Below are 27797 nucleotides of genomic sequence, written 5' to 3' on the forward strand. Positions count from 1 at the left end.
AACAAACCTTTTAAATAAATTCATTTTGATTTATTTCCTCCACTACAAAGGTCAGACACAGTCTACATGACAGTCTGCAGATCATTTACATTTTTTTTTCTCCTTCAAAACATTACACACACACACACGAACAACAACAGATTACTCCAGCTGTACAAAAAGAAAAAAGTACAAAATATATTACAAATTTATAATCTAAGCTCCTTTGGAGACACTCTGTCAAACCTTCATAAAATCCTTTTACTCATACGTTTTCATCCACCTACAAAATGTTCAAATGTAATTCCTAATGTTTTTTTTTTCTCAAACACTTTGTTAAATAGTTAAAGTCTCAGCGCTTTTATATATGGATCTACTAAATGAGTTGAACCAGAGATGATGTGGAATACTAAATTGCATTTTAAACTAACAATTTTTTTTGGTGAAAATCTTTTGTCATTTTTAAACACAGATGCCTTAAATTTTTATTTTTTTAAAAGCTTTTTTGAAAATATCTTTTCTTTCTTAATTATTCACCTTTTTGAGTTCCTTCTTGTGTCTTTATATGACCTTTAAAGCAGGTGAAAACAACAACAACAACCTCAGGTGAGCAGCAAGACCTGACTCATTTACACAGCATGATTTTATTAAAGTTAAAGGCCCATTAATGGCCCTGGGGGTTTCCTGCAGGGTGGCAGTTTGTCAGGATCCATTGAAGAAAGAAAAAAAAGCAAAGGTTTAGGAATAATTTACTTTGGATGAACCGTACTAGCCAGTTAAAACTACAACAGAATGGTAATTTATCAAATTATTAATGTGGTTCAAAGTTAGCCAGTGAAAAGAGTGTTGGAGGAGAAACACTCCTATTGGCCTTTAACTGATGATTAGGTTGTTTTTAGTCAAAACAAACAAACAAAAAAGAAACTGGTGTTGTTTTCTAGGACATAGTTTCTGCAGAGGGGCAGTAGTTTTTTAGAAATGCACCTCTGAGTTGTGGCCGGGATTGTTGGCACTGAGCAATTTTATGTCATTAAAAGATAAATTCAGGCGTGGAGGGTTAAATATGGATTCAGAAAGTTTCCAGTTCATGTAAAAAAACAAAACAAAACAAAGCCTCCATTGTAAGTCTGAAGAATAAAGAAATACAACTCAAAAAAATAGGTTTTACCATTGAGTGTATATGAGAACTGGACTGAGCGTGTGTGACATCACCCATAGAGAAGGATTTACATCCAGCTTCAACCAAATGAAGTCAATTCAGTTGCAATTTCTTTTTGCGATACGGATGCCGCCATCTTGGAGCCAGACATGGTCAGTTAGCAGCGACTGGTCCGAGTCAGTCTGAGTCAACGTTTCTATGGCGACCCCTCTCGCCAATCAGGAACAAGCTTGTTGGAAGTCCTCAACCCTACCCCTATATGAAATCTGTCAAAGGCTTTGAAGTGGGGGCCAGAAGGCACCACCTATTTGTATTGAGGCACCTGATTGGCCAGTTTATGACTTAAATAACTTGAACTGCAGAAAAAAATATGGAATATAAAAAAGATTATCAAGAACATTTAAGAAAAAGTATCAGTGCAAGAGTGGTTATTCTGACAAATAGAATGGCTGAGTGACAGCTGTTTGTTTCTCTTTAGAAGTTCATGGGATTTTGGCTTCTTGGAGCCAGCAGTTACTTCCTGTTTGGAGCGCCAAGGGGGAGGAGTCAATCAGTCTAGTTCTCAAATACTGCAGACAATGAAGCAGACACAAGAGGCAGAGTGGAGATAATTTTCTGAATCTTGAAAAGAAACCAAATTAAAGTTGTGACTTTTTTTTTTTTTTGCATTCCCAACCTGAGCAAACTAATTCAAACAGACTGCTGAGCAGAGTAAATAGAGCTGTGTGGACATTAAACCCTGCCTGCTTACCCCAATGAACTGAAGCACGACTGAGGAGTCATGATAACGCAATTAATTTGACATTAATATAAGTGCTTGTTGCTTTTGATTTTGACACTTTTGCTTTTTAAATAATCCAGAACAATTGTTGTTTATCAAAGGTTGTAGTTAAGGATTAAAAAAAAAAAATTTTTTGAAGATAATTAAATAGAAAACTGTGATGGATGTTTTTTGACGACCTGAGGGGTGTTCATTAAAACACTAAAAAAAAAAAACATTCATCATTACTCAACAACATACTACTTAGAATTACAAGTCTGTACACTCTTAGAAGTTTAGCGCATTATTTTAGTTTGTCTGGTAGTTCAGTTTTAGTGACCTGTTGTCTTACAAAACAGTAATTATTAAAACTTGTTGAAAAGGTCAAAACTGTTGATTTCGTTTGATAATTAAACTTAAAGAGTGGGACAAAAGTTCACATCAGAACTGCAACAAACATGTTCTGTGATGGGTGTCAAAGTGCAGAGTGATGTTGTACAGGGGAAAGTGGGGGCACGGGTTTTGGCTGGGGGGTCACGGATACCGGTGCAGCTCTCCGGTGGACGTGGTGAGGCGCTGCTCGTCGCTGTGACTGTGCGCCGTGAAGCTGCTGTGGCGGCTGCCCCAGTCGTAGCAGTCAGAGGAGAGGCTGTGAAAAGGCGCAGGAGGAAAGTCAAAGCACTGCACAGACCCATCAGCAAGTGCAAATGAAACTTTAACTGCAATGAGACACAAAAAAGTCTGTCTGAAGAATAAATTTAGTCAATGTTAAATGTAGGTTTATATGAATAAGTTACATTATTCACAATTAAATGCTCCCTGTAAACTCCGCACAATATTGGTTTTATGACAGGAGCCATGTGGGCCGGGGACATTTTGAGTCTGAGAGGAACTGAGGGGCAGCATTTGGCCTACAGGCCGGACTTTGGACATGCCAAGTTTATGTAAACGTTGGTTTGATTTCTTTCTTGTGTAGAACATCAATGAAAATCTGTTACATTTAACATATTGTGGAAATACATCGTCTGTGTTGTTAATGTATGGAATCAAAAGTTGACTTTTGAATCGGTTGGTAAAAAGCTTTAAACATTAAAAATAAAATATTTTTTACATCTTCTTAGCAATGCTAGGAAGACAGTAATACCTATTTATTAATGATAAACCTTCCTTTCCTCAGTCCCTCCTTGAAGCTCAATTAGATTGAATGTTTTTGCTTCTATCTAATCTATCAGGCCTCTTTGCTTCCTTGATGGTTTTGAGGAAGGAAAACACCAAACTGTAAAATATTAGATAAAAAAAAAAAGAAAGTGTCCCAATAATTTATTCATTTTCTTAACCGGTCACGGGGCTGCTGGAGCCTATCCTGGCCACTTGTGGGCGAAGGCAGGGGACAACCTGAACAGATCACCAGTCTGTCGCAGGGTAGAATGTCCACAAACACACAGCCATTCACTCTCACACTCACACCTAGGGACAATTTAGAGTTGCCAATTAACCTATGAAGCATGTTTTTGGACAGTGGGAGGAAGCCAGAGACCCCGGAGAGAACCCACGCATACACGGGGAGAACATGCAAACGCCACACAGAAAGGTCCCCCGTTGATGTTCTGTTTTTCACATCCCCCAGCCGGGACTTGAACCGGAGGCCTTCTTGCTGTGAGGCAAGAGCGCTAACCACTGCGCCACCGTGCAGCCATGTGTCCCAATAATATTTTTTAAAATTCCATGAAATCCTTGTCTAATCTTTTTCAAAACACATTTCATGTTTAGTATCAACCCAAGCATTTCTGAGAGATTACACTTCCTATTTATTTATTTAATTTTCACCTAGCTATCTACTTTTGTTTATTCTTAACATTAATGTGAGCTGGTAAGATGCATCCATATGTAAGACACTTTTTTATTCTTTAAATTCCAGACTAGGGATAATGTTTTAATAAGATGTTATAGATGTTATAGTTTTGAAATTACAATAAAGATGTGCTCAAGGAAACAAAAAAGACATGCAAAACATATGAAAACTAAAGTTTCTTTTGTAAAACAAACATTTTATAAGAAGGATGTATAATTTTAGTTTTATTAAGTGGGAAATCTTTGCGTGTGGACAAAATGTAAGGAAAAAGTTAAAACACAGGTGAGGACGTGGTGGAGGATGGTACCTTGCTGATGCATTCTGAGGAGGAATGCTCCACGCCAGGTCATCATCGCTGTCATAGCGACGAGGGTTATCGAAGAAGTATCCTCTAGAGGAGAGAACGTGGTTGGGTATTCCCGTGGTACTCTGTGGATGAAGATAAAGGTTCAAATGTGCAGTGAGAGGATTTTACTTTCACCATAAGTAAAATCAAAAATGAGCCTTTTTTTAGCAGCTAGATGTGAATGATCAGGGCTGAATGAGACCTGGGAAACTATTTCTTACAACAGAATTTGTTTTCATGGCTGCTGGCGACTGACCCGGTCTTGAGGCGGCCGTCTGACCCTGAAGAAGAAGACGACCAGCGAGGTGGGCAGCAGCTCCCAGACGAACAGAATCACCCCGAACACGATGTAGCCGGCGTCTCCCAGCGATGACCGCAAATCTGCCTGCATAGATACACAAATCAAAACACAAAGTTCAGTTTTTGCTGTATGTTGTCTCTTTAAATGTAGTTCTCTTTATCTTTCTATAATTACATAAGTCGTGTAGAACTTATGCAGAAGATTTAATACATTTCTAGGGCAATTTGGTAAAACATAGAAACTCCAAAATGCTGTGTAGAAACCATGAATGGATCCTCTTTTTAAACACAGACAAAGACACTTCATTTTGTTTTCTGTTTTTGTCGTGCAGCTTTAATTTTTTTAATTTTTTAGCTTTATTTTTTGAATTTAGGCTAAAACCGGCATAATCATCATTAAAAGACCACTAGGAACAATTGGAAAATAGATCAATTGATGATCAGAGTGGGATTTTGAATGACTTAAAAATAAAAACAGTACTGAAGATCAAGTAAGAATTTGAAGTGCAAGAACACCAGACGTGACAGATGCTGCTCAACTCAAATGTACGAGTATTTGTCATTTATTTTGTTTCATTTCTAACCAACTCAAGTCAAACTAAAACCACCTATCAGTTTATGGGCAGCAGCCTGAAACCATCCTCACCTGGTCTGAGACGTTGTACCAGTCGTAGTCAAAGGAGTTGATGTTCTCGATGTTTGTGAGGGCGAGCACCACCAGGTTATAACAAGCTCGGGATGCGTACAGCAGAACTACCATGATCCCAATCAGAGTCACCTGACAGACTGATGTGCCCTGCATACAGAGGTCTTTATTTAAACTTAATTCATTCAATGCAATCCTACTGGATTTTAACTGGTCGGACGTTGGTCACCTGTACCTTTGTTTCCAGGTAGACGCTGGCCAAAGACATCTTGACGACCTTGTAGAGGCAGACGGACAGCGAGACGGCGCAGAGGACAAACAGGCTGTCATTGATGGTCACTCTCACCAGGACGATGGTTTTGACGTCAGCAGCCGTCATCTTGACCAGCAGGGCGCACGCCAGATTAACCGCCAAGAAGATGAGACTGACACCCAGGAAAACCAGGTACAGAGGCAGTCTGTGGGAGAGAGCTGGTTTGCAATTTGGTCTGAACTCACAATTTTTAGGTCAAAAACACCAAAAGTTAGATTAATTTTTTAATATCTTTGCAGTAGAATAAGTGAGCTGAAGTTACCTGTACTTCAGCAGGGCAGGTGTGTACTTGGACTTTGCCTTAAAGTAAACCTGTAATAAAAGGAAAAAACAAAAAGATTTCTTTTTTAATCCAAATGTACCTTCAAACGGCTCATGATGTTTGTGTTTAAGTCTTTCTTTTAACATGAATGAATGAAAGTTTCACTGGACTGTAAAGTGTTTGAACAGACTGTTTACTTCCTTTTCCTTTTTTATTTCCATGCTGCTGTTTGGGCCACGGCCATGTTTTTGCTAATAGTGTTGGGCAATTCTCCAATTGTGTCATATATTGTACACATTATAAGCGTGCGTTTAATATTTATTTTAACTTATCCTATTTCAATTTATCTTAGTCTAATTCTTGATCTATGAGGATTTGGAGGATTTCCTCCTGTTTTTCAAGAGTAGCTGTTATAGGGCTGTCAACGATTAGTCAACGTTGTCGACTAATCGACTTTTAAAAATCGTCAAAGCTATTATGGTATTGTCGACGAGTCCTTTCTGTTTTTTGTTTGTTTTGTGATTTTGGTTTAAAAAACGCACATCCAGCCAATTGTTTCTCACATTGGAAAAAACGCCAGACACGCAGGTAGCGACAGGGAGAAGATTCTTCTTGTGCTATGTTTACTGTTTATTAGTGCTCATCCGCCACCTACAATAAGAAGAGGCTGGGTGGGCAAAGTCAAAGCGGTGCAGACCCTACAAATCTTGTGCCACACATTTTGCTTTCACAGCTTCGTTCTTATAAATGTCCATCATTGATTCATATGAATCCAACTGGACACAAACCCCAATTATTAATATCTCTTTCATTATTATCTTTTCAACAACAGTTGGTACTTTGTGTTTTGAAGCGAACGCCACCCACACGTCACAACCAATTCCAAGTCCCCGATTGGTCACAGTGCTGCGTTGCTGCGATTCAGTATGAAAAAGGTTCAACTGGTTGAACTGTCTGCGTGCGATCAATGAACGTCCGATTTGTACGTAGAGCTCGAGACCGGACATAAAAACTTGCGTAGTCGTTCCATTGACTGTAGACTGGAGAGGAGCCAGTGCACACCAGACATGGCTGCAACACCCACAGAGCATCCTTAACATGTTTCTAAAAGGAATGAGAATTCTGTCAGGGGTTGAAAAGGATGGATTTAAAGACATGTTTGGGGTAAGCTACCACCTAAGTCACTTTTGTAACTGAATGGAGGGAAAAATATTGTTGATTATTTGACTGTTCACTAATTGCAATACAGTAAAACCCATGTTCATAAAAATGTTTTTTGTTTAAAATTTCTATGGGAAGTTTAGACAACGATTTGGTCAGGGATCTGGAACCCTATAGGTTGTGAGCCAATTAGGGGTTTTTGTGAGCTAGCATGTAGCTTACCTGGGACCTTTGACTTTTTATCTTTTATAAGGTGAACTTGAAATCCATGAACTATACATGTAAAATCTCCATTTCTGTAAATGCACCATACGGCGAGCATTAGTAGTACCATACATGACGTGAACCTCCATGGACTGAGTACCAGCATGATCACATTTTGTAAAGAAAAAAATGCCCATGACTGTACATAAACAATAACCGTTTCCTAATGGAAAAAATTATTGTTGACTAATCGACTACTGAAATTGTGGTTAGTGACAGCCCTAATGTGTTCTTTGTTTTTATCAAAATAGTCCATTTCAAATTGGATTGTCTTGTAGTTGTCTCAAACACCACTAAATCAGGTTACTGTACTGGAGATACAAAGGAAACAGATACGTCTCCAACAATCAATCAGTAATAAGAGTAACAGCAAAATTGGTTGGAAACCACAGATATAAACACATACGATGTTGCAAAGACAAACTTTTCGAAGCAGAACGGTAATAAATTCTAAAAAGCTTCTAATATATATCTCTTAAATCTAAGACTTGGTTTTGTAACCAGGTTAGCAGATTAAACTGAGCCACTTTCACACAAAGATCAGATATGGTGAAGAAGATCTCTCTGTTCTCCTTTTCACTCCCGCTTTTATCCATTCACATCCCCTCCCTGTCACCGCGTCAGTCGTCACCCCCACGTGGGATCGATTGATCACATGGGATCACAAGACAGATAAAGTGACTGCAGCACTTCCTATTAAAGATTCATTTGTGTTGTTGATTTTTGTAAAGATGGGTAGAATTGTGTTCAATCTGCAGCGGTTTGCTCGTGCATCAAGTGCTTCCAATGAGATGAATCCCAGCAAGTGCAGAGGATTGAATTTCAATGGTCAACTTGAATCCCGCCACTCATCTGAGGTCAAAATCAACAAACTATTGGTCTCTGGTGGATCTGAGATGTCCATTCGAGTAACAAGAAACAATGGAAGTGTTTCTAATGCTGTATTTATGCTGGATGTTGTGACATTTTAAAATTATAGTTATTATGGGGTACAACTTGCATAGAAGAACACATAAAGGGACGCAACGTTAAAGCTAGATCCAGAGCACAAACTGTGTGAAAAGGAAATTTCAGAAAATGTGGAATCAGTTGGAACAAAAGAAAATGGAAACAGACACATAAAAACTGCAGTTGATCTTTTTTTTTTTATATTAAAATCTCCTTCAACAACTCTTTACAAGCCAAATCCTAAAACGTTGTGCTGCTTTTTTCACGGCTCTGATACTTCTGGAAGCAAAACAGAGAATTCACACTGCAAAGTGGGAAAAGAGATGATCAATTGTCTTATGGAATAAACTCCCAGCTCATGTAAGAGAGGCCGACTCAGTTTCTACATTCAAAGCTAGACTGAAAACATTCCTCTTTGGACAGGCTTATTGTCAGACTAGTTAGTATTCAGAGATTATTTAACTTAATGTTAATTTGTTTAAACTAAACTTAATAATAACTATTTCTTTTAAAAGGCTGCTAGAAGTTGAAGCTGGGGTAACTATGGTGCACTGGGGTTCTGTCCTCTTTCCTGTTTTTACTTCTACCCTTTCTCTCCTCTATTCTTGATCATAATTTATCATTTAGTTCTCCATGCCTCCGTTTGGTGCAGTGCGATTCATGTATTGTCCCTCTTTTCCTCTCCCCTCCTGGGGAGTGGGAGTGCTTCCAGACTCCAGTTGGCTCATCCGTGCTCCAGTTCCTGACCGTTTACCTCGCCTTTGCTCCTGCTCCTACACCTGGCTGTGGATCCTGCCTCTGGCTCATCTCTGGCTCGTCTCTGCTCTGTACCTGACCGAGTACCTCGTCTCTGCTCCTGCTCCTACACCTGGCTGTGGTTCCTGTCTCCGGCTCGACTCGCACCTTTGACTGTCCCGATAACCACAGCTGGATGAAGCTCGTCTGCTGGACTTTTATATATGTAGCTGTAGATTTAGATAAGTTAATTCTTCTCTAAGATTTCTGGTAAATCGCCTGTCCGTCCTGGGGGAGGATCCCTCCTTCATGTGGACACCCCTGAGGTTTCTTCGTTTTTTCCGGAATCCGTTTTTTTTGGGAGTTTTTCCCCCAGTTTTAGCTTAGTCAGTTTGTTAGTTTATTTTAGTATTTTTCTATTGAACTCTTTGTATTCGTGATCCTTTTGATTTCATGTTTTACTTCGAAGCCCATCGAGACGACTGTTGTTGTGATTTTGGGCTATACAAATAAAATTGAATTGAATTGAATTGAATTGAATCAATTTTTGTCTTAAGGACCCACGCCAATAATTTTTTGATCCACTGTAGAAGTACTTTCCGCGGTCTTTAAATTGTGATTTTTTGGCAAAAAATCAAAACAAAAATCCTTTTTTGGGACATAGTTTCTGCAGAGCGGCAATTATTGGGCAAATTTGCTGAGAAATATGGATTCACACACTCTCCCTCTACCTTACTAGCAAGCAATATTGCAGCTATCTAGCTGAACAGTTTGAGTCAGATGCCAGCTCAAACGAAGAAAACCGAAACGTACATGGATCCCTGTCATCCATAAGTGGAGGCATCAGAAAGGAGCGGAGTATCTTCTGTCACAAATGTGATATTCCTTAAATTGCATTTCTTTATAATCTTTCCTGGTTTACAACGATTAAAGAAATACTCAGAAATGCAAATTGTACCTTAATTTTCTTAATATATGTCCTCCATCATCGGAAAAAATGTCACAAGGACACGTCAATCACTCCAAAAAACAGTATTTTAATCAGAGTGTCTTTAAAAATCAGATTAGCATATGAAACTCCTTTAACCAGTTATTTCCTGCCAAAGCACATTTGTGCAGCAAACTCTGCCGATGTCTGATTTTAAGCAGAGGATGGAAGGAGACCTAATGTGAGGTGGTAGGCGTGGAAACCCTTCATTCCTTTCTTCTGTTCACAAAGATGGGTTTTAGGGGGCGGAGTTTGCAGATGTGATGTCACAGAACTTTGCAAAACCAAATTTCTATACAAAATGATTCATTTTCAAAAAAGGTATCAACAAAATAGATTAAGTTTTGAATTCTATTTTTATGAAATATTATATTCTTCATACTCATTGCCTTTGGATTTTCTCACAAGGTTTCAAAAGTAGACCTTTAAAAGCCTTACAACTTTAAAAGCTCGTTTCATTAAAACACGTTGTTCATGCACATACCAGAAAAAACTAACAACTAACACCAAATCTCAACTTATACATTTCAAGTTTTATGCTGATTCAATACCATTTGACTTGTTTTAGGACTCAGTCAGCCGCCCCCCAGTGGTACCCAATGCCCCCTCCTCACCTGAGCACAGTAGAGGTTCATCAGGCTGAGAGTAAAGAACTGGAGGCAAACTGGGAAGCAGTAGAGCAGCCAGAAGGCAAAGGGTCCAAATGTGTTGGCGGTCACACAGTCTCTGAAGTAGAAGGAGAAGAGGAGGGCCCTCAGGGCAGCCCACAGCAGACACAGGAACAGGAAGGCCGTCTGGTAGCTGAAACGCTTGTGTCGGTACCGCAGGACCAGCCACAGTTGGGCATAAATGAAGGCGAAAAGCAGTGAGTAGAAGATGGTGTAGACAATAGTCAGACCCAGCTTGACGTACGGTGGGATGGCTGGAGTCATGGTGGGAGGAGGGGGAAGGTGAGAGCCGTTGCCGGCATGCTGCTGCTCCTGTGCAGGGTTCCCTTCCATCACCTCCCTATTCATTTCCTCCTGTTTCCTTGCGGGGGGAGAGGCTGAAGGAAACGTGGTCAGATGGGGAGCAGGAGTCCCTCTGCAGTTCAAAGAAATGGGATGGATTCCCTCTCTTAAACCGTAACTCCTCCAGGCACACCGTCAGGCTCCCAGAGAAAAAGAGGAGGGTGAGGACGAGGAGAGACAACTCCCCTCTTTTTGCCGGTGCTCGGTGCACAGCGATTGGTGGCTGCTGGTCATGTGACAGTGCTTCCAACGCAGGCAAGTGGCTGCGCAGGAGGAAGGATGCTGCAGAGGAAAGAGGACAGAGGGATCTGGAAGAAGGGAGGGCTTACGTGGACCAGTCTTACACACATTCACATTCACAGCACCGCACACACAGCAACTGTCCCTAATCATTTTTTAAATTTCATAAATAAATATGATTATAATTGAAAAGGCAAAAAAAAAAAGTCTCGTTAGCAAAAAAAAAGGACTTTTTTTATTTTATAAATCAAGATTTCAGGAAAAATGTGTTGTCTTTATCAAAAACAGGACAAATGTTGGGTTTAGTTCCGCATTGCTTTTAACAGTTATTTCATCGACTTTTTTTTTTTTTTCATTTCTGATTTGTTGTTTAAATAACTGTGAATTGTGAAGCACCATACTGCATAATTATCTAAAACATGCATCTTTTTAAGGCTGCACCAGCATCACCTTTTTTGTAGTTATTTTTAAATGTACATGTGAAGCACTGTTGTGCCTTCACTCAGGAAAATTTACAATGGATGGAATGATTCATTCAGCTCTATATTCAGTCTCTGTTTGACGGGAGCGAGCGTCATCCGCCTTGCTGCCAGGGCCACCTTAATATAGATCTCCTCCTCTTCTGTTACATAAGAGACTAGCGGCTTTGAGGCTTCGCTCATCCCAGCACCCCAACAATGAGAGGCCCGCCCACAGCTCCATTTATAGCCTCTGCGTTGAGATGACGTCCGTTTGAAATACTGAAAGGAATCCCACAAATATCAATCGGTTCACTTATTTTTATTACCTGTGAGATGCCTAGTTTTGCTTAGTCTGTTTAGTTTAGCAATCAGGTGTTTTGTTTTATTCAAACTTTATTGATTTGCATAGCGCCTTTCATTTAGTGAAAAACACAAAAAGCTTAACATGAAAGCAGATAAAATATAAAAATGATTTAAAACAGAAAACACAGGACAATCACACACAGATGGGACTCCTCCCCCACCAGATTCCTCCCTCCACCCACCCAGTTCCCCCAGTAGTACCCTGAACAAAAACGAAGAACTGCAGCCTAAAGAAAAGTCTGGCTTGGTACTGCTGTGAGGAAACGATATCACGGGGATCCTGTGGGTCATTACCACAGGGCCCGCCCCACACAGAGCAGCCTAGGGCCCACTCCATGGTTTGTAGACCACAGAGCGGGACCCCAGCATGCCCAATGAGAACGAGCACCACAGCAACAGAAACCCCTTTTTCCTTCTTCTTTTTCTTCCCCTCCACCTTCTTTGCATTACTGCCACCAACCAGTCTGGATCAGAATCAATTTTATTCATGTATTTCCTTTTTTTTTTTTTTTTTTTTTTTTTTTTTTTTTTTTTTTTTCTTCTTCTTTTTTTCTTTTTAACTTGTTCTGTCCAACAGCTGAGCAAACAGATTAGAGCTGAAGGCTTTTTGTGTTGGACAGGTTTTACTCTTACAAAAAGAGGTTATATAGCTTCAAGAAACTAGAGTGTAGATTTGTATAAACCCCTTTTTGTCGTATTATTTTTTATTTATTTGTTACATTTAGTGTGTGTGGGGAGGGAGAGGGGAAGAATGTGAGGGGAGGGTGGAAGAGAGTAAAAGGAAGAAAGGTGAAAAGGTGGGGGATACAAGCACTGATTTGACTAAGTTATTAATTTAAGCTGTAACCATTATACCAGATCTGCTGGAAAGACGAATGTTACATCAAAGGTGAAAATCTGACACTAAGATGAGCGAGAAAAAAAAACTGTCCATCAATACACTGTAGGTAAGGAGGAGGGATGAAGCAGACAGGGAGCAGTGTGGAGTGTGCACGTGGGGGTGGAGATACATGCATGCTGCCGACGTGAACCGTGTGTTCATAAAGGGAGCCAGATCCTACCCAGCCAGACCAGCCAGACCAGGAGAGGGGAGGAGAGCCCCCCAGGCCAGAAGCCCCCCCAGCATCCGGACCCAGGCAGCCCGGGAGGGGAGGAGGAGGGGACCGCCCACCCCACCAGCCAGGCACAGAGAGGGCCCCCCTACAGGGGCCCCCCCAATGCCCAGAGGCACAAGCGAACCCAGTGTCCGGCCCCCAGGCCACAAGACAGGAGCGCTTAGCCGTACCAGGCGGCAGCCATGGGGGCCACCGGGCGCCGGACACCGAGACAAAGGCCAGGGACGAAGCCAGGGCCCCCGGAACCCAAGAGCCGGCCACCACCCGACCGGCGCCCCGTCCCCGCAAGCCAGCCCAGGCCCGCGACCTTAGCAACCCAGGGATCGCCACGCACCCACAGCCACAGCCACCCCCCTAAAACCCTACGCACTACCACCCCCCCCGCCATAATATCTGACCCCCCCTCCCCAACCCTCTCAGTGCCCTCCCCTCTCTGTGATGGGGAGGGAAAGCCCCAGAGGGTCCCAGCGAGCCAGCCCCCAGGTCGGTCCTACCCATGCACTCACACACACATACTCACAATCATCTGGTTACCCTCCCTACCCCCGCCGCCAAGCAGCAACCCCCCCCCCAGCCGGCCGACCCCCAGCGCCGCATGCCCGACCCCTCCCGCAGCCGACAGGACACCCATAAGCCCGGCCGCCCTGAGAGGACCAGGCGGGTGAAGACCGGCCGCCCCCCCCCGACCCCACCCATGTATGGAGGTGTGGGAGTGCTGTGTGTGTGCTGCAGGTAAAATAGGAGGTCACCAGTGTGGGGGGATCCACCGCTGCCAAGCCGCAAAGCCCCCCACTCCGGAGTCCCTCTGTGAGTGGTGTGTATTTGCTGTGTGTGTGCTGCTAGCATGCAGTGTGTGTGTCTACAGAGGAAGTTAAAATTGTGGGGGGGCCAGCGAAAGGTGAGCACGGATGTTTCACCGTGCCCCCCTCCACCAGACCCTCTCCACAAGGCCCTAGATGAATCAGAGTGTCTAATATGCAAGTAAAAAGCGGGGAGGAGGGCGGGTGCCAACGAGAACCCAGAGAGGGGCATCCCCAGTGAGCCCCGCCAGCATACCCCTCCCATCCAGATCCCGGGGCCCTATGTGCCTGTGTGCAATATTTGTTTGGGTGAGAGCGGGGAGGAGCGGGCGGATGGGCACAACCGGGGGAGAAGGCTCCCCCGAGCGACCGGCCCCCCAGCCGGCCGCGGTAGGCGCCCCCCCTCCCAGAGCGGCCGGGCAGCCAGAAACGCCAAGCCAGCCGCAGTCGGAGGCCAGAGCCTCGCGGCGCCGAGAGACAGCCAGCAAGGAAGGGTCCCGGTGCCAGAACGGGGGGGCAGGGGGTCCAGCCCCACCATTCATACCCTGGCCCCCCTAAGGACTAGCACACCGCCCCCCCAGGCCCCCCCCCCCAAAAATAAATAAGTAATAATAATAATAATAATAATAATAATACTAATACTAATAATAATAATAATAATAATAATAATAATAATAATAATAATAATAATAATAATAATAATAATAATAATAATAATAATAAAATTAATATAATAATAATAATAATAATAATAATAATAATAATAATAATGAAATAAACCCACCCAAGTGAACCCATTAACCCCTGCTGTGACTGCGGCGCCGACCCCCGGGGGGTCAGGCCACGCGCCAACTACCGGCCACGGGCGAAACACCGGCCACGGGCAGACGACCCCAGGCCCCAGAGCCCCAAGCCCCCCCCCCAGCCCCCGCCACGGCGACCAGCCACCCAGCACGGCACCCGGCCGCCGTTCCCGGTCAGCCGCACTGCCTACCCTGCGCCCAGCAGGCACCCGCCCAGGAACCCCTGCCAAGTTGCCGGCAGAGTGTGCGCCCCCACCACCACCCCACCCAGGCAACCAGAGCCCCGAACCGGGAGAACGACAGGCCCGGCAGAGCCCACCCCCCCAAACCCACCCCGGCCCACCCAACCAGCCAGGACCCGGCTCAACCTATCACCATCCCACCCCCACTAGGTGATGTGACTAACCAGCTGGAGCCAGGGAGAGTCTGAAGCCGACAGGTTTTTTGTGGAGGACATTATCTCTGAACTAATATGCTCTGACATGAGGTTTCTGTAGTGGTTGATGCTAAGATTATTTTTAGATTTCCAGTTTAGGAGGATAGTTTTCTTTGCTATACATACAGCGGTGAGAACCATATAAGCCTTGTTAGATTCCATGTTGATGTTATTCAGGTCACCTAATAAGCAGAATTTGGGGCAAGCAGGAATCTTATGATTAAACCAGATTGATAAATCCTCACAAACCTTACGCCAGAATGATTGGACAGGTGGACAGACCCACAGGGCATGCAAATAGTCGTCTATGTTGTTACCTATGCACTGTGTGCACGTAGCAGACTGATTGAGACCCATTTTAAATAACCTCTGTCCGGTGTAGTGAGTTCTGTGGAGAATCTTGTATTGAATAAGTTGCAGATTAGGGCTTTTGGTCATATTAAAGGCATTCAAACAGATCTGTAGCCAAAATTGATCACTAGAATTCAATGATAGCTCAGACTCCCATTTTGTCATGGGTAAGTAAATGGTTTCATCTATGTCTGATAACATCTTATAAATTTTGGAGGTGAGTTTGGGATTTTTAAGGTCCATGAAATGTGTTACTGTAAGGGGAGGGTCTAGGTCTATTTGGGTCAGGCAGTATTTAGTGCTTATAGCTGATTTAAGCTGCTGATATTCTAGAAATTTGTTTATATTAATTCCATAGGTTGAGGATAACGTTGAGAGGGACATAAATTTTCTATTCTGAATTATATGCTGGAACTGCTCGATTCCTTTGTTCTTCCATGAAGCAAAATGAATCATGTTTTTGTTAATCAAAATGTTAGGGTTATTCCAAATGGGGGTAAGTTTACATGGAAATAATGTGAGGTTGTTTTTTTTAAGAAAATCCCACCAGGCTGTTAAGGATGAGCTGATGTTTAAACTTCTGAAGCATTTGTGTTGTTTAATTTTAGAACTGAAGAAAGGTAAATTAGAAATATCTAGGTTATCACAGAGATTTTGTTCAATGTCTAGCCAGGATTCATCCAGCACACCAGGATTCAGCCATTTCTGTACATAACACAATCTGTTCGCGGAGTAGTAGTCCTGGAAGTCTGGAAGGCCTAGTCCTCCTCTATCTTTAGGTTTTTTAATAGTTTTTAAACTAATCCGTGGGGGTTTACCTTCCCAGAGGTATTGGGAAATGAATGAGTCTAATGATTTGAACCAAGTAGTTGGAGGTTTGGAAGGAATCATTGAAAATAGGTAGTTAATTTTTGGGAGAATCATCATTTTTATGGCTGCAACTCTCCCGATTAGAGAAATGGGTAGAGTTTTCCATCTAGTGAGATCAGCCTCGGTTGTTTTAAGTAGTTGGGTGTGGTTTAGCTTGAGTAGATCAGAAAGCCTAGAGGAGATATTTATACCTAAGTACTTTATGTTGCCTGTTTGTATTTTAATAGATGACGGATTTAGATAATTGCAATTAATTGGTAAAATTGTGCTTTTAGACCAGTTTATGGAGTATTCTGAAACTGAGGAAAATCTATTAATTAGGGAGATGATTTGGCAGATGGAAGATTGTGAATTAGGAGTAAATAGTAAAACATCATCTGCATAAAGACTTATTTTGTGTTCTAAATTTTTGGTTTGAATGCCTTCAATGTCTCGACTTTGCCTAATAGCAGCAGCTAGAGGTTCAATAAATAGTGCAAATAAAGACGGAGATAGTGAACAGCCTTGTCTGGTTCCTCTTTGTAAATTAAAGCTTGGAGATGTTTGATCATTTGTTCTGATACGAGCATTAGGAGAGGCATATAGTATTTTAATCCAGTTAATAAATGATTTTCCAAAGCCAAATTTGTTCAGGGTGGCTATTAAAAATTTCCAGTTGACCCGATCAAATGCCTTTTCTGCGTCCAGTGACAAAATGGTTGCTTCTCGGTTGTTGATGGTTGTATAATCTATGAGGTTGATTAATCTGCGCATGTTGGTAGATGAATGTCTACCCTTTATAAAACCTGTTTGGTCAGGATGTATTAGAGAGGGAACTACCTTCTCCAGCCTTCCCGCCAAAGCTTTGCAGATTATTTTAAGATCTGCATTAATCAGCGATATGGGTCGATAGCTGGATGGTGATGTGGGATCTTTCCCAGGTTTCAGAAGTAAGATTATATTAGCAGAATTCATATTTGGAGGTAGATAATTGTTGTCCTTAATTTCTATTGTCATTCTGAGAAAAATGGGAGCTAAGATTTGCCAAAACTCTTTATAAAATTCTGCTGGGAAGCCGTCTGGTCCTGGGGCTTTTTTACTAGGCATGTTGGTTAATGCTTTATGTAGCTCTTCTTTAGTAAAAGGGGACTCCAGGGCTGTGATTTGTTCCTCTGTTGGTCTAGGCAAATCTATGCTATTGAGAAAACTGTTGATGTCATTGTCAGAGGGATTAATTTGGGATGAGTAGAGAGATTGGTAAAAGTTTTTAAAAACTGAATTTATTGCAGCTGGATCATGTGTTGCATTTCCTGTTAGGTCTATGACTGATGAAATAGTTGTCTTCTCTTTGTTTATTTTGAGTTGATTTGCCAAATATTTCCCAGATTTATTACTGTGATCAAACCTCTCCAAGCGTAGTCTCTGTAATAAAAACTGTGTTCTTTGATTAGTTATTTCATTTAATTCGATTCTTACTTTCCTTATTTGTTGTAGAGTTTGTTCATCCGGAGAGTTGCTGTAGGTTTCCTCTAACAGTCTGATTTTTTGCTCTAAATCCACTAGTTTAGAGTTTTCTTTTCTTTTTTTGTGGGATGAGAAGGCGATTATTTTTCCTCTCATGACTGCTTTCCCGGCCTCCCATAAAAGGCACGAGGAAATACCTGGGTGGTCATTATTTTGAAGATATGAGGACCATTCTTTAGCAAGAAAATCTATAAAGTTAGGGTCTCTGAGCAACGATGTATTGAACCTCCAGCTCCTTAATGAAGGTGGTGATGTTTTGTTTTTAAGAGTCAGGGAAACTGGTGCGTGGTCGCTGATAGTAATGGGGTGGATCTGTGCTTCCGTAGCTATGCTCAACAAGGAGCTGTTAACCAAGAAATAATCTAGCCTGGAGTATGATTGATGAACTGTGGAGAAAAAGGTATAAGTTCTTTTCGTGGGGTGGAATAAACGCCAAACATCACAAAGACCAAAATCCTCCATGTACTGTTTAACAGTGTTTGTGGATTGCCAGATTCTAAGATTTCCTGTGTTATTTAGCCTATCCATCTCTGGATCTAAACACATGTTGAGGTCACCTGCAATGATTAGCGATTTGTCTGTATGTTCAGATAGCGCAGAGAAGAAGGAATGAAAGAATTTAGGGTCATCTACATTGGGGGCGTACACATTAGCTAAACACAGCTGCATATTTTGGGTGGAAAGAGTGACTATTATAAATCTTCCTTCTGGGTCTATGACTGTACTAGTTTCTGTGAATTTAATTTCCCTATTTATCATAATTGTTACTCCTCTCTGTCTAGAATTATAACAGGCTGAATATACGTTGGGAAAATCTGCTGTGGCGAGAATATTCACTGAGGAACTAGACATATGAGTTTCTTGAAGAAACGCAAAATCAGTTTTGAGATCTTTTAATTTGCTCATTACTTTCAGTCTCTTCTCTCTGGTTCCAGCTCCGTGCACATTCCAAGTAACTAACCTTAGGGTGGACATGCTGCTGTTGAGGTGAATGCTAGAAACTGTATGTTGTTGATGGAGGCAAAAATGAGTATTCTATTATTCATGTATTTCCCTGTTTTCTTTGACCCTCCTCAGAACCGAAAAAATCCTTCTTTACACTTAAGAACCACCGGATACAAATTCTCTTCCCCTCCCAAAAGTCTCTCTAGACCGAACCTCACCCTCTGATAACTTTACTCTGTCCTCCAGCTGCCGTCTTTTTCAAATTTTCAGTTCTCTGTTGCAAATTTACGGAAGCGATTCTGTAGCATACTTAAAAATAAAAGTCAATACCAGAAATGGTTTTTCATTTCAAAATGATGCTGCATTTTTTGACTCAATATTAAAATGAAAAAGCAATCCACCAAAATGCTTTTTCATTTTCTACTTCAACATCGCTTATTCAGTCACTTAATTAAAATGATAAAGAAAATGGTATTTGACATTTCATTTTCAAAAGGTTCTCTGGTAAATGTGTGGCAAAATTCATTTATAAATGTCTAATTTGACAATTAAAATGGATTAACAAAAATGCTTTTTCATTTTCAAAATGTAACTCCATCAAATGACTCAAAATTAAACTGAAAAATCAATACTTCAAAATGCTTTTTCATTTTCTACTTAAAAACCGCTTATTCTATGTCAAAATTAAAACAAAAATGTAAAGAGGGAATCTCATTTTCGTTTTAACATCCACCCTGCGAACATTGTCCCAATATATCACATAATTCAATTTGACTTAGCATTTCCAGAGGAGAGACGGGGCGATGACGTCAGTGTTATCTCCATGTCTCCGGCTGCTAAGAGGCACATGCTAGGAGCAGTGCGGCCAGGCTTGTAGCTTTGTGTTAGTGGCACTTAGTGGTCACTTTGTAACGCTGTGCACTCCTGACGATTGTACACAGCTTCACAGGACTACGGAGCAGCATTTCCGCCTTCTGCGGTCCTCCTTCGGACACACTGCGGTTCGTCAAAACTTCCCCCGGACTAGCTTTGTCTTCGGACCGGCAGCCGCCTTCGCATTGCGGAGCGCGAAGCCCCGCCCTCCGAAGCTCCAGATCGCCAAAAGCAGAAGTGCTGCTACGCAGATCTACTCTAAACCATCATATGAATTTGTGTTTCCAGTGGTGTCCAGACAAAATAAAGGCTGATGTAATTCCCACATTTTTACATCCAAGATGCTCATTACCCGCACAGAGTTTTAAGTACCTCCACGGCTAATGTTTTTAACACATATTAGCCTAATGCTAACCCATCTTTCGGGTCCTTGCTGCGAAGAAAAAAGCACTGAACCCATGGGTTTAAAATAATATGAGCCAGCAGGCCCTTAATAATAATAATATGGTGTTTATCATTTAATTAAGTGACAGAAAAAGCAGTGTTGAAGTAGAGAAGGAAAAAGCATTTTGAAGGATTGCTTTTTCTTTTTAATTTTGAGTAATTTGATGCAGCTTCATTTTGAAAATAAAAAAGCATTTCTGGTAATTCCTTTTTAAATGTCAAATTAGACATTTCTAAATGAAATTTATAAAAATGCTACACATTTACCAGAGAACTTTTTGAAAATGAAATGTAAATTACCATTTGCTTTGTCATTTCAATTAAGTGACAGAACACGCGGTGTTGAAGGAGAGAATGAAAAAGAATTTTGGCAGATTGCTTTTTCATTTTAATTTTGAGTGAAAAAATGCAGCTTCATTTTGAAAATGAAAAAGCATTTCTGCTTTTGACTTTAATTTTTAATAAGGATCGCTTCCATACAAATTGCTCATTCCGGCTGCTATAATTGCTTTCACCTGTCAGGTGTTAATTGCCACACCTGGTGTTGTGTGTTTTTTTTTTAGTTAGTAGCTTACACCTGCCTGTTGGTAATTACTCAAACCTGGTTGATAGCAGAAACCTGTTGGATTTGAATGTCCACACTTGCTGGTTAGTGATTCTCTAACTAACCATTACTGTTTGCAGTCAGCTGTTACCCCTGTTATTGATTTGCTTCACTCAGTAAAAAGTGACTTACTTCTGTTGTTCCCTGTCAGACTTTCATTAAGAACAAAATCTTTATATTTTTTTTGTAAAAAACTTCTCTCTTTACGTTCACTATTTTTTTTCCTTTTTTAGGTTCAGCTTCACAGATGAACCTGCAGCTACTAATCAGCTCCACTTTGACAAGTGTAGTTGAACCTTTGTTCAAAGGCACCAAAGGAGAACAATATGTAAGACTCAAACATTTCTAGCAAAGATTGCTATTGGCAGGACAACTAAAGCAACCCTGCAACAAGAAGTTCATGTCCTCTCAACGTAAGTAATCATTAGTGTTCACTTTAGCCTGCAGATTCCTGTCCTAAATTTCAGTATTTAAAACTATAAGGATAAAAAAAATGTCAAAATTAAAGAAATAGAAAAATATATTACGAACCATGTTAACCTGAACATTCAGGTTTAGATTGGTGCAAAAGAGTTGGACGCAAAGCAGGCTCTGACTTTCTGCCAAGCCTGTAGTCTGAGAGAAAAGAGCGAAACAGGAATCACACATCTCTGAAAAATCACAACATTTTGAAATGGCAAGTGTTAAAAGAAGGCACCAGTCTGAGCTGCGGCTGCTTCTCTGCCGAGGCAAATGTTTTCTGGCAGAACATAAATATTGTAAAACTCAGTGGTGATGCAGGAAACTGATGAACCCTCTGAACTCACTGTATTTTTGTCTAGACTCATTCAAAGATGCTGTGAACCTTAGTAACAAACCTTTAGGCTTCAGCTACAGAAAAAAATAATTAAAACTTTTGATCTACTTTCAAAGCATTCCCAGTAATTATAACTGAACTTTTTTAGCCATAAAAAAACCAAAATCAGTCACTTTCTAGGACACAGTAGCGGACGTACTTCATTAGAAATTCACCTCTGAATTGTGGGTGGGACACCCATGACTGAGAGCTCTCTGTTTACATGCTCTCTGACTAGCTTACAGCCCCTCACACCCTCCACCTTTTTCCTTTGCTCCTGATTCACAGCGATTTAAATGAAGTATTCAAATACATTTGGAGCTTAATTTTCTTAACATTTCTCCTCCATCCTCAGAAAAATAGCACATGAACAAGTTCAAAACGCAATTTTCTATCTGAGTACGTCGCATCTTCATCTACAAGGAAAAATAGAGTAGATGAATATAGTTACACTTATATTTGAATTCCAGAGGGTGGCGATATTGTCCTATGGCGGACAGGGATCATGTTCCAATCTTAGTAGAAGATGGGATGCAGAAGGCTGCGGCTGCATGTTTGTATCACTCCACTTATTAATGTATTTATTTTTAACATTTTAATCCCAAATGCAAAATGTAGTCATTGAAAGCTAAACATATTTGTGTGTCAGAGAATGAAATATGGACATCACAGACTGACCCAAAAAAAACTCTCGGGTGAAAACTATGCTATGATGTTTTTAAGAGTTTTTAGTTTTTTTTTGTTCTTGTGTCATTTTTTTCTTTTGACATATATTGAAAAAAATTAAAAATGTGTTTCTGAGTATTTCCTCGTTTCCGATCATTGTAAATCGAAAGCAGATGAAAAAATACGCTAGAAAAAGAGCTCACTGGTGACGTAGAAAATGCGCTGGGTGGGCCACATGCTCTGCTCCATTCTGATGCATCCACTCGCAGACAAACAGATCCATGTACGTTATGTTTTCCTCGCCCGAGCTGGAATCTGTATTTAAACTGTACAGCTGGATAGCTTCAATATTTCTCCCCATTTTTGTTGTATTGTAAACGCAAAAATTCATTTTAAAACCAAAGAAAAAGATTTTGAAAGCTAACATTTAATATTTTTTAGTTGCAACTTAGGTTTATTTGTTAAAACTGAATAATTTGTTTGCAATTTTGGAAATTTTGATCACTAAAAGTGTGACTTTTTTCCTCGATGTGGTGGCACAAAAATCACTTGTGTGTGAGGGGCTGCAAGGGAGCGGGAGAGAGTGTAAACAGAGAACTCTCAGCAAAGTGGAAGGGGGGCGTGGTTCCGCCCACAACTCAAAGACGGATTTCTACTGAGCTGCTGCCGCTCTGCAGAAACTATGTCCTGGAAAACGACACAGGTTTTTGATTACGGCATTATCAGAATTTAATAGACCACTGGGGACAATTTTAAAATGAGGGGAAAAGATGATCGGAGTGGGACTTTAACTTTGGCAGCTAGAGAGGAGGTCAAAAGGTTTTTGCTGCGTGACAGAAACTAAATAACTATAGAAAAATAATTGTGGACTAATAAACGAGTTATTCCACTCTTACAAATCTGATTATTTATTACAAGATGTGAACAACAAAATTAAAATTTAAAATAGTCTTTTTGATTTTTACTTTGAAAAAGAAAAAAATATGCCGGAAGTAGGGTAGCCGTCCCTTCTGGTGTTCTTCATCCCTCCCAGCCTCCTCCCACGTTTCACTCCATCACTTGGTGTCTCCATCAGTGCAGCTCTTCCGCCGGCCTGCGGGGAGAAGATGGGTCTCGTGTCCCGGACCTGCGCCTGGCTCCTGCCCTGCCTGCTGGGCTGGAGCGCCGTGGCTCTGGAGCTCCGGGAGCTGTTTGAGTTCGGAGAGGAGGCTGGAGACCGGCAGCTGCCGCAGACCCCCGACGCCTCCGTGGAGGTGCTTCTGAACCACAGCGTGAGGTTCTTCCAGGACGCCTTCCACAAAGTTTACGTGAGTTTTTCACGTCCGCAAAATGCTGCGTTTACTTTAGGAAAACCGCAGCTTGAAGAACTTATGGAATTCGGTCTTTCCTGCAAATTATAAACGTGCGTCAGAACACACAAATACAATAAATATATAGTTGAAAAATCATTTGAATAAATAAACATTTTAACTTAACATTTTAACTCGTAAAAAAACTTTGTAAAAAATGTTTCTGTAACACGATTTTGTTTTTCTCATTGTGATTGTAAAACATCCAAACCCCTTGCTTTTGCAACAAGCATCAAAACACATAGTTAATGATTCGTTTGTTAAACGAGGAATCGATTTTACATAGTTGTCTTGACGCTTAATGTAGAAAAAGATGAACTTTGTTCCGAATACATATTAATGCTGATAAGAAAGTGTTGGATTTCTAAAAAAATAGTGCAGGCTTCGCTTAAAATGAGGCACCTGATGCTGTAAAAATGTTGTTTACAGCATAAAAAGCAGTTACTTCTTTGACACAACCAGGATTTTTTTCCCCTTATCATATATCAAACATTATAAATGTTAATTTTGTAACTTCTGCTTCTCCATCAGGTTAGAACACGTAGAAATGTTTTTTTTTTTTTGGTTTTGTTTGTACATGCTGTTGTTCCACAGGACAAGTGCTTGTTGTCTGGGCTTCCTGTCAAGAATTTTATGGCAAACCTGTGAGAAATCTGAGGTTCTGTGTGGGCTTTGGCATGCCTATCCTGGGCTTGGAAAAGTCGCTTTCCCCAATAGTAAACATTTGAAAGAGTTTTGTCGTCTTCATCTCATTTTCAGAGTACGAATTCTCAATTTACCTAGTACAAGTTCCACATTTGCTCAATTATAAATCAACTATGTCAAAAACTAAAAACAAAACCAGATGTGTTTCAGATAAAAAACTGGATTATTAAAGCAAAGTTTTATTTAATCCTATTAAATTCAAATTGATTTGATTCAGTATTTTGGCATAGTTTTGATAGCCTGTATGTTGTTCTTCAAAATAAAAGTCTTCTAGTAATTTCTGCCTGCAGCCTTGTAGGTCCAAGCATAGTTCTAGCTTCATGTAATTCCCATTAATTGTCTGGTTTGAGGTTTTGTGAACATTGTGCGTCAGAGAGGACGATGCATGTAAAGGAGAGTTGAGTGGAAGTGGAGCTTCATGGCAGACAGACAGACAGAGGTGTTGGATTCTCTGTAAGTATGTGAACAAGGGTTGGAATGCTTCGATTGGGAGTCAGTTGGTACCGGTAATCCTTTCATCAGCCCACACACGCAGAGTGGACACATTCCTAAGGTCAAGTGACAACCCTTCCAGATTCCTGTTTGGAGAGGGCGTCCACATCAGGCGTGACGCTCGATCTGCAACCACGTTCTCACTCTAGACTTTATACTGTGTTCTAATAATCGCTTAGTACTGGAAGGTCTTTGTCAAAAAGTCTTTTGAGCCTCTATTTTGTTTTATTTTGAAGGACTCTGATGTGTCTTAATCAAATATGGTCAATTGGAATTAAATAAGGAACCTTTGCATAAATGGCATGTAAACAGTGTTAATTTGCTTATTTCATGTCTTCTGTCTTCGTCATAGACTGTATGTGAGAACTGGATTTCCGTTGCAACAACAAATCATCAGTAGGGTAAAACTAACCTGTGTCACGACGGTCTAAGGCCAGCACACGTTCCCTATTAGCGGGTGAACAATCCAACACTTGGTGGATGGAAAATGTTTACTTCAAGGTCCAATCAAATGACATTAATTCAGTCGCCATTGCTCTGTGATATGAAAGCCGCCATGTTGGAACAAGACGTCGGTGAGCAGTAATTGGTCTGAGTCGGTCTAAGTCAACTTTCTTTGGCAACCTCTCTCGCCAATCAAGAGTAAGCTTTTGGGATCATCTTCAATCAAGTGTTCCTCATGGTCTTTTAAATTATGATTATGTTATTTTTAGCCAATTTCTAAAAAACTGTGTCATTTTCTAAGACGTAGTTTCTGCAGAGCGACAGTTATTCATTAGAAATTCACCTCTAAGTTGGTTGCCGGGACTGTGGGTGCAAAGTAAGCCCCCCCTTGCTTCCCATCATCCACAATCTCTCTTGCTAGCTTACGGAACAACCCCGACCCCTTACCCCCCTTTCATCTAGAGCTTGGTGTCTACATGCTCTTCCACTGGCGTACAGCCCCTCACATCAGATCCATGTAGCCGTACAGTTTGTTGCCAGATGAAGCTCAGTTGAGGAAAACAAAGACCTACTTGTGTAATTTCTGGATGCATCAGAATGAAGCGGAGCTCGGAATTTTTGGGCTGACCATTTTTTTTTTTTTTTTTGTCTGATACCATGTTCTTCAAACAGCCTTTTTTCATCACCTCCTGATTCACAACAATTTGAATAAAGAAATACTCGGAAATGCAATTTTAAATACAATTTCCTTGTATATTTCCTCCATCATGAGAAAAATGCCACAAATACATGTTAAAAACACCCAAAACATGATTTTTATCAGAGTGGGTCTTTAATTGATTCTAAATTGTCCCGAGGTGTGAATTTAAGTGAGGGGCTCTTTGTCTGTTGGCCCTACAGTGGACTGGGAAACTGTCCATGGTGTACCCTGCCTTTGGCCAACACTAGCTGTGATAGGCTCCAGCAACCTGTGACCCCAGAGGGGATTTGTGGGTTTAGAAAACGTTTCTATAAACTATCTATATTCCATCATATTTTCAAATTAAATCGCAAGCCCGGTACTTCAGAAAGTGTCATACCTCAGCTTTCCCTTAGTTTCCCACAACGTAAAGCTTTAATTAGCTGCTGTGAGTACATATAGTCTATAAAAGACCCACCCCTCTCTTTTAAGTGTACCCAACTAAAAAACCCCAGCCCCCTAATATCAGTAATATCCTGTTACTTCCCCAGTAATTATACATCTTGTGTTGACAGCCTTTGATCCTTCTGTCCAAGTCGTGGAGATGTTAGGGATGAAAAGATCATTTTTCATCATCCCTGTGGTTCCCTGGTCGCGCTCCAGATTTCTCTGCAGCTGCAGATCTTCTCCCCTTCTGCTCAATGCATGATGGGAAGTTGTGCAGAGTCGGAACATCTGCAGCGATTACACACTAGACGTCTGTCCTCAGAAACCCAGATGGTTATCCTCCAATGTCTTCCTCCCTCCTGTGCTGATAATGACGATCTCAGGGTCGAATGTGAGTGATGTCAGCGATGTCCTGGCAAGTTCCCTTGAAAGACTCCGTGTGTTCCCACTGTTTCAAGTCCACAAACAATGCAGGCATTATTGCTGTCCAGTAGAATTATCACAGAAATTCAACAAAAAAAAGAAGCTTTTAAGTGGCGTTAAACTAAATTACATAAACACATTTTGTAGATTACATTTAGTTCACTTCTTGTACTGAACTTTTCTTTCACTTTTAATTTCATTTTTTTCATTTTAAAGGTGAAAGACTTGACAATGTATGAGTTCAATATAATGGCAGGTTCATGAATACCCCAGTGGCTATTATCTTTCAATAAAAGCGGTTTTGTTTTGTTTCATAAACACCTTCATTCAAATGAATAAAAAAATCAAAAACTATATCTTAGCCCCGGAGAACCCGCTTGATCAAGTTTAGTCTTGTTTTTATTCTTTTCTTCTTTTATATTTATTCATTTTTGACTTATATTAGTTGATGCTACCCAAAGTGAACAAACATACATTGACTTTAAAAGCCCAGAACAAAATTGTTCTTGGGTTCTCCAGCGTTAAAGACTGTCTTGTTCTCTTAATCTAAACCTTAAATTACACCCTCATTTATGTGAAAGGATGAACAATAGATATTTTTTGGGTCGTGTTATTCTCCAGGAGAAAAGAAGCTAAAGAGCATAAGTCCAAAGAATTTATTGTTGGGCTATTCTGCAGAATGTCAATTTGCCCCTATTACTGTAATGGCAGCTTCAGTTATAGATGCATTGAGGTGCAAACAACTGTTTTTTTTTTTAGAGGTGAAAAGAACCATAGCTTCCGAATCTGATTACAGAATGTGAAAAGCTTTTCCAATTGAAGAAAAAAGCCAATCTTAGTTCCTGCCGCTGTCTAAGGTCGTTTTAAGCTGCTTACTGGTTCCTCTCAGACTAAAGTCTTGCTGTTTACTTCCATTCAGCATCTTCAACTCTTTCCTAAAGTCCGTCACCTGCTGAGACACTCGGGCTTTTAACCCACATGCTGATGCCGCTCATGCGTTTCACTTGAGGAAGTCTGTCGGGGACTAGAGGGGGCAGAGGTTCCTGAATGGGGGTGGGTGAAGGGATTCAAAATCTCCCCCTCAAGACAGATCCACGCTAAGACCCCAGCTTTACAGAGGCATTCAAGCATGGCAGCTTTCCTGTTTGTCTCATATTTCTTTTTCCTCTCAAATCTTCCAGCAGCATCTTCCTTATGGATGTTTCTTTCATGTTCTCAGAGGCTTT

The 27797-nt window shown here is 41.0% G+C and overlaps 2 protein-coding genes across 3 annotated transcripts in view; one reads left to right on the forward strand and one right to left on the reverse strand.

Annotated features, from left to right (window-relative positions):
• Positions 1–8: 8 nt before the first annotated feature.
• On the reverse strand, positions 9–10934 carry gpr137bb (G protein-coupled receptor 137Bb). The gene is made up of 7 exons (XM_004065611.5): positions 10328–10934; positions 5618–5667; positions 5278–5500; positions 5043–5192; positions 4353–4481; positions 4058–4179; positions 9–2547 (listed from the first exon to the last, which is right to left on the reverse strand). The coding sequence occupies exons 1-7, from the start codon at positions 10727–10729 to the stop codon at positions 2433–2435; spliced, it is 1191 nt and encodes a 396-aa protein (XP_004065659.1). The 5' UTR covers positions 10730–10934; the 3' UTR covers positions 9–2432.
• Positions 10935–20688: 9754 nt separating this feature from the next.
• The window catches only part of LOC101171549 (nidogen-1), a 39884-nt gene continuing 32775 nt past the window's right edge, over positions 20689–27797 (forward strand). Inside the window, exons 1-2 of one of the 2 annotated variants that reach the window (XM_011481096.4) lie at positions 20689–20944; positions 23108–23339. In XM_011481096.4, coding sequence (XP_011479398.1) covers positions 23139–23339 — 201 coding nt within the window. In that variant the 5' untranslated portion in view covers positions 20689–20944; positions 23108–23138. Of the gene's footprint in view, positions 20945–23072; positions 23340–27797 lie in introns of those variants that run through there. The other variant, XM_078947591.1, reaches the window with a different exon arrangement.

The sequence above is a fragment of the Oryzias latipes genome, chromosome 1 (assembly GCF_053564925.1).
Source record: "Oryzias latipes strain Hd-rR chromosome 1, Olatipes_Hd-rR_3.1".
In the NCBI taxonomy this organism is placed as follows: Eukaryota; Metazoa; Chordata; class Actinopteri; order Beloniformes; family Adrianichthyidae; genus Oryzias; species Oryzias latipes.

Bases quoted from the DNA above. Each gene is read 5' to 3' on its own strand.
- gpr137bb (XM_004065611.5), bottom strand. From the start codon at position 10,729: ATGAATAGGGAGGTGATGGAAGGGAACCCTGCACAGGAGCAGCAGCAT. The intron at 5,193-5,277 runs GTACAGGTGACC...CTCTGTATGCAG, and splicing joins GCGTCTACCTGGAAACAAAG to GGCACATCAGTCTGTCAGGT. The intron at 2,548-4,057 runs GTACCATCCTCC...GCCTTTTCACAG, and splicing joins CCTCAGAATGCATCAGCAAG to CCTCTCCTCTGACTGCTACG.